Source organism: Anguilla anguilla, chromosome 3, assembly GCF_013347855.1.
Source record: "Anguilla anguilla isolate fAngAng1 chromosome 3, fAngAng1.pri, whole genome shotgun sequence".
Lineage (NCBI taxonomy): Eukaryota > Metazoa > Chordata > Actinopteri > Anguilliformes > Anguillidae > Anguilla > Anguilla anguilla.
Window position 1 is genome coordinate 3,812,021 of NC_049203.1, and position 6,405 is coordinate 3,818,425.

Below are 6,405 nucleotides of genomic sequence, written 5' to 3' on the forward strand. Positions count from 1 at the left end.
ATGCTGCACCGTCCAATAGCGTGTCCCGTCGGGAACAGTGAGGGCCCGGGACCACCCAGAAGGTCACAGGGTCAAAGGTCAAAAAGGCACATTCCTTTCCTCTCCCTCTACTGGCAGGGTTCTCCGATGAGAGACAGTACGTTAAACTTTATGACCATTCGCGGTTTATTAGTTTAGCAAAAGCCTCATAAAGTTCATGCCCTCAATATTGCCCATCGTCCCCAAATTCTCTCATCACTCATTTATGCAGTTTGAATTTTACTGGAGAGTATTTAATAAAGGATACATCACTCAACAATGCTAATGGGAGTTTTTGGATTTTCTTTTGGGATAATAATGCTATAGGCATAGCTGTGTTAAGGGTAACAGTACACTTATTGGGGGGGGGGGGGTCTCATGGCATAGCCTGTAGAGCACTCTCCATACACTCACTGCAAACTGCGACGTCAGCAGGTCGCACAACTCTTGTCGCATGTCTCTCTCCCTCTCTCTCATTCCCCATTCTCCCTGTCTCTCTACACTATCCTGTCCAATAAAGCTGAAAAGGCCATAAAATAATATACTTTAAAAAAAACTTTACACTTATTGATTATAGATGGGCCTTCGTATGTCTTCTTGGTGATATCACACTTCTTGTGACTAACATCTTAGTCACAAGAAGTGTGATATCACTTTTGGATAAGAGCGTTATGTTAAGAGATTGGAATGTAATGTTATGTGGCTTCTTACACAATATTTCAACATCATTTTAACCTTGTCTCAGATCAGGTCTGCACAATGCTGAGAGTGCTTTGGTCCACAAATACCACCCTGTCAAGGTCACAAGAGCCAAGATGTTCAAGGCATATATTCCGGTTGTGACATCACTAAAACACGCATTCCTGGTGTTCACCTTTCCTGTGTACACAGCGCGGGATTGCGATTCAAATGGCTCATAACTCAACGCGTCAAGACAGGACTCGGATAAACAGTCGCAGCAATGGGCGAAAGGCATCACACAAGTCGGAAAAGTTACCAGCTTTGTGCCCTGTGTCCGAAAGCAGGGGGAACTTGTTTGTTGTTCCTTCATTTTGGGGTATTCAAGAAAGAGCCTAGAAAGAGTCCCCACAATGACTGCCTCCAGGACATTAAATCTTACACTCTGTTAGCTTACACATCAATAAAAACAAAACACAATGTTCAAATGGCCGTTCGGCTAAAGACACTCAGGAGCAAAACATCCCATTTCTTTGTCTCCGGCGGACAGTAAAGTCGGTCGGGCGCGACTAGCCGAGTACACAGTCTACAAATAAAGGCGACCGGATTGTGAAGTAAACAGTGGAAATAAGTGCACCTCCCACGATAAAACCACCCGTAAAGATCACTCAGCCGGCACCGGGAGAAAAAACGGCTCGTGTTTAAGTTCTGGTTGCGTTCTGAGAGCCCAATTCGGCGCTTTAAGTCGCTCGTTAGAAGTTGGGCAGTTAGAGGGAGGCCTGGTGCAGGGCTGCCCAACCCTGGCCTTGGAGGGCTGGATGGTGCACTGGCTTTCAACTGGTTTTCGCACCAGTTACTCACCATTTAGTGGGTCAGTTAAAGCAGTTGATTACACAGTTAACTCGCCCCGCCTGGTTCTCTTGGTTCTGAACTGGCGGGTCATTATGGGTGAAAGTAAAAACCAGCAACACACCGTTCGGCCATCCAGGACCAGGGCTGGACAGGCCTGAGCTCGTGCCAAACACTGCCAGGCTATATTCTGTTGGACATGAACCCGGAGTTGAGTTTGCGGTGGAAGGACCTCAGTTTGCAGCGCTTGCACTTCCTCTTGGCCTTTCCCTTCCCGTCGTGGAACCTGTCCCAGTCGTCCTCCTCGTCGTCCCCCGCCCAGGGGCCCCACGCGCCCCCGTTCAGTTCGGGGTTGGCCCGGGGGTCCTCCGCCGGGTACCGGACGGGGATGGCGGTGCGGTTGTAGTGGGCCAGGCGGGCCAGCAGCTCCCGCACCACGTCGGGCCGCTGGTCGGCCTGGTCGTAGCGCTCGTAGGGGTCGCCGGTGATGTTGAAGAGCCAGACGGACTTGCGCGCGGCCTGCGTGCGGCGCTCCAGGTCCCACCAGCTCCCCGGGAACCCCGCCAGCGTCTGCGGCGGGATCCAGTCGCCGCAGCCCGGGTCGCCCGTCAGCAGCTTCCAGTCGCCGGAGCGGATGGACGCCTGCACCGCCGTGTTCCACAGGCGGAAGCCGTCCTGCCACGACCCGTGCTTGGCGTGGTTGTAGAGCGGGTCGATGTTGTGAAGGATCTCCCGCCGCGGCGACTCCTTGCCCTCGCTGAGCGCCGGCCACACGTCGTACCCGTCCAGCCCGTCGCTGGCCGACACGTTGCCCCCGGCCAGCGCCACCAGCGTCGGGTACCAGTCGGTGATGTGCACCAGCGCTCGGCTCACCCTCCGCCGCCGCCGGAGCAGGGGGCTGTGGACGAACCCCACCCCGCGGATGCCCCCCTCCCAGTACGTGCCCTTGCGCCCCCGCAGGGGCCAGTTGCTCCCGCCGGCGAAGGGCTGGCCGCCGTTGTCGGTGGAGAAGACGAGGACGCTGTCCCGGTAGAAGCCGTACTTGCGCAGGGCGTAGGTGACGTTGCGCACCGCCTCGTCCACCACGGACACCATGGCGGCGTACCTGCGGCGGGCCACGTTCGCCACGTCCCGGTACTGGTGCAGGTACTCTTTCGGGGACTGCAGGGGCGTGTGCACCGCCTGGAAGGACAGGAAGATGAAGACGGGCCGGCGGGGATCGTGGGCGGCCAGGATCTTGCGCACCCGCTGGGTGTAGAGGTGGGTGGAGTACTTGCCCCCCCGGCCCCAGGCCACGCCCTCCCCCTCGTGCAGGTCGTAGCCGCACATGCCCGGCCCGTCGCACGAGTCGTAGGTGTAGTAGTCCACGCTGCCCGTCAGGGAGCCGAAGTAGGTGTCGAACCCGCGCCGCGTGGGCAGGCACTCCCGCTTGTAGAAGCCCAGGTGCCACTTGCCCACCATGTGGGTGGCGTAGCCCGCCTCCTGCAGTTTTTGGGGCAGGGTCACCTGGTCCAGGGGCAGGCAGTTGGGCTGCCGGGGGCGGATTATGGAGTGCTGCAGCCCCGTGTGGATCTGGTACCTGGACAGAAGGGGGAGGGGGGGAAACCTTTTACATAAATGCAGTGCACTCATGGCATGACATTCTATAGGCCAGTGGGTCCCAACCCTGTTCTTGGAGAACTACCGTCGTGCAGGTCATCACTCCAACTCCAAGTGTCTGCTTCTTTGCACACCGCAGTGCACGAGCCAAGATTGCATCATCATCATCTTCATCATCATCATCATCCTTTATTTATATGGGACATTTCATACACCTACGTTCAATGCAAAGTGCCACAATGAATTGAAAGAACAGATGAATTAAGAACATAAAAGCCATTAAAAAGTATTAAAAGAAATACAAAAAAAAGTAAAAGAGGCAATAACATAACTAAAAATCAATAAAAAATAAAATGTAAAAATGGTGGGCAATTCAGTAGGCAGACTGCATGTCTTTGGACCACGGGAGGAAACAGGGGTACAAAAACACCCCTTCTTTTTTACCCCTGTCCCAGCCGGGAAACCACCCACTGCTGCTCGTGTCGTACATTTCCCAACGGCAACGTGCTAAAACGCTACACACGTGCACACCAACCGGTAGTCTTGTCAGGATAAGAGGTGCATAAAGAAATGGTTGATGCTTTTAAAACCAGACAAATGCCCTTAGCAGACACTTGTGAAAAAGTAAATAACAATGTTTACTTGGATGTCAAAAAAACCTTGGCAATCACTCAGCAGCCTTGATGTGAACACTTTCCCCGGCGAGAGACTCTGTCAGCTATTCAATCAGCGTCGCAGCTCTGAATTAAATCCCCACATCAATGACTTTTTTTTTTTTTGGTGACTCTTTCACAGGATTCTCTGTAGAGTGTTGAGCCTTCATTCAGCAGGTTTAAAGCCTGCTTTAATGAGCCCATTCACTCAGCAGATAAACACACACACAAGATGGCGTGCTGTGTGAAAGTCCTCACTGCCGTGTCGTGACCTTCCGGTCCTGGTGGTCCCCTCAAAGACAAACCATTACACTCAGCCACCACCATTTTACATAGTATCCGTTGATACAGCTGAATATATTACTGAAGCCATTCAGGTTTAGCACCTGGCTCAAGGGCAGCATCCTACCCGGGAATCAAACCAGCAACCTTCGGATTGCGAGGCCAGGCCCCTAACCGCTACACCTCACTGCCACCCACGAAATACACTTTCAATGACACAGCAAGGTCTTGATGACATCATGCAGCAGTTATCCTGGATGGAGGAACAGCCGTTACCCGCTTGGGGGGAAACCTCCACGGACCCAACCCCAGAGTAAACATCCCAGCCAACTTCTGTTCCACAAGACACACATTCACTGAGAGGACGACTGAGAGCACTAACCAGTGACCCCAGCTCAACCCATTCCTGCCCTACTCACACACAGACGTACACACACACACAAACACACTCACACAAGCATGCACACACACACACACACACACACACACACACACAAACACACTCACACACACACAAGCATGCACACACACACAAAAACACACACAAGCAAGCACACACACACAAACATGCACACACACACAAACACACTCACACAAGCATGCACACACATACACAAGCATGCACATGCACACACACATACACACACACACAAGCATGCACATGCACACACACACACACACACAAGCACACACACACACACAATAATATCTAGTTTGTTGATGAACGGTGAGCACGAGGTGGACATGGCGGCGCGTTTGCTCTGTTTGATGTATAGTAGACTATAACATGTCCACATAAAACTCAATTAAACTTAGTCCTAGCCAACTTTTTCATTCGTATAGGGCGTTGGCAATTAAAAAAAAAAAGAATAATAATTTAATTATTTTACTGTTCAAACAGATCTCGGCTGCAGGAGCACGCGCATCACTTTACCCGGGTGCAGCACTGTCGGTGGATGAAAAAACTTACCTGCCTGTGATCAGCTGACTGCGCGAGGGCGTGCAGATCGGCTGGATGTAGTAATTCTCCAGCTTCACGCCCTCTGCCGCGAGCTTGTCCAGCGTCGGCGTTCGGATGTCAGAACCGTGGTAGCCGACGTCATGAAACCCCTGATCATCGGTCAGAATAAAAATAATGTGAGGGGGTTTTCGGGGAGTCAACGGAGACCCTTTGTCCTTGCCGTCCAACACTGGCTCGTACTCCACCTGGTTGGGGTTTGTCCAGTTCCAGGACAGGTAACCAAAACTCAGCAAGCTGACCACCGAAAATCCGGTAAGGGCATGGACAGCCATGGCTCTTCAAAAGGAACTAAATGCAATTTTCTCTACCTGCCAAAACGCATTATATTGGCTGGCATTAATAGTCCATCAGAAAATGGTATCTGATTTGGATGCAGACTCCTGTCTAGAAAAGGAAAAAAATGTTCTTGAAATATTTTAGAATAGTCAATTACCATTCAAAACGTCTCCACTCTGACTAAAGAGAAGAGACGACATATACTGCCAAGCCGTTGTCCTTACAGTAATACGCGATTCAGACCTCAGGACCATCAATTTAATTCACTGGACCACTGCGCATCCGAGCGGTCCCGTTTACCCAGCGGTGAAACAAGTTATTACAAGCTCTCCGCGAGAGTAACTTCTTAGTTCTCAAAAACTCCTTCAGAACGTTTTTCCCCCCCTCTTTGTGTTTATATTAACCCCGCCCGACTGAATACACACCAGCCAATTGAAATAAGACGTTAAGAAAATCTACGACACACACGCAGAATCGAAACGTTAAAAAAGGGAATAGCTTGACTCTTCATCATTCCAACAGCTGTTGTGCGTGCTGCGCACTAAACGGCAACCCTTAGCGCAATAAAACTGTTGCCCAGTGCCCCTAAACGGTAATAAACCGTTTCTTTTTTCTAAAGACCGTTTCCTAGTCGTGTTCAGTTTTTATTTTCTACCTTTTTCCTTTTCGTAAATTACAGCACTGTTTATAGTTACCTCGTAGCTACACCAATCGATATTAGAACTTTGAACAAATACCAAAATGATTGCATTCATCTATAACCAGTGCGTTTAAGAAGAAAAATTATTTTGATGAATTTATACGATAAACGGTTTGAAAAACACATCCTGAACACATCCAGAACAGTAAACAGCAGAATACAAAAGGGTTAAATTTCTCCCTGAAAAAAGAAGCATGTCTGTTGTCAACTATTTTCAGCGCGCTGAAAGTTTCTTAGGCTACTTTATAAATATGCATTTGAAAAATATAAATACATTACATACACATTTCAATACAAATACCGCGTCTGTTTTTTCTGATAGATGGTTT

The 6,405-nt window shown here is 50.2% G+C and overlaps 1 protein-coding gene across 1 annotated transcript; it reads right to left on the minus strand.

Moving 5' to 3' along the window:
- Positions 1 to 776: 776 nt before the first annotated feature.
- Positions 777 to 5,680, minus strand: LOC118224337 (arylsulfatase I-like). The gene is made up of 2 exons (XM_035411775.1): positions 5,050 to 5,680; positions 777 to 3,124 (listed from the first exon to the last, which is right to left on the minus strand). The coding sequence occupies exons 1-2, from the start codon at positions 5,370 to 5,372 to the stop codon at positions 1,729 to 1,731; spliced, it is 1,719 nt and encodes a 572-aa protein (XP_035267666.1). The 5' UTR covers positions 5,373 to 5,680; the 3' UTR covers positions 777 to 1,728.
- Positions 5,681 to 6,405: the final 725 nt, after the last annotated feature.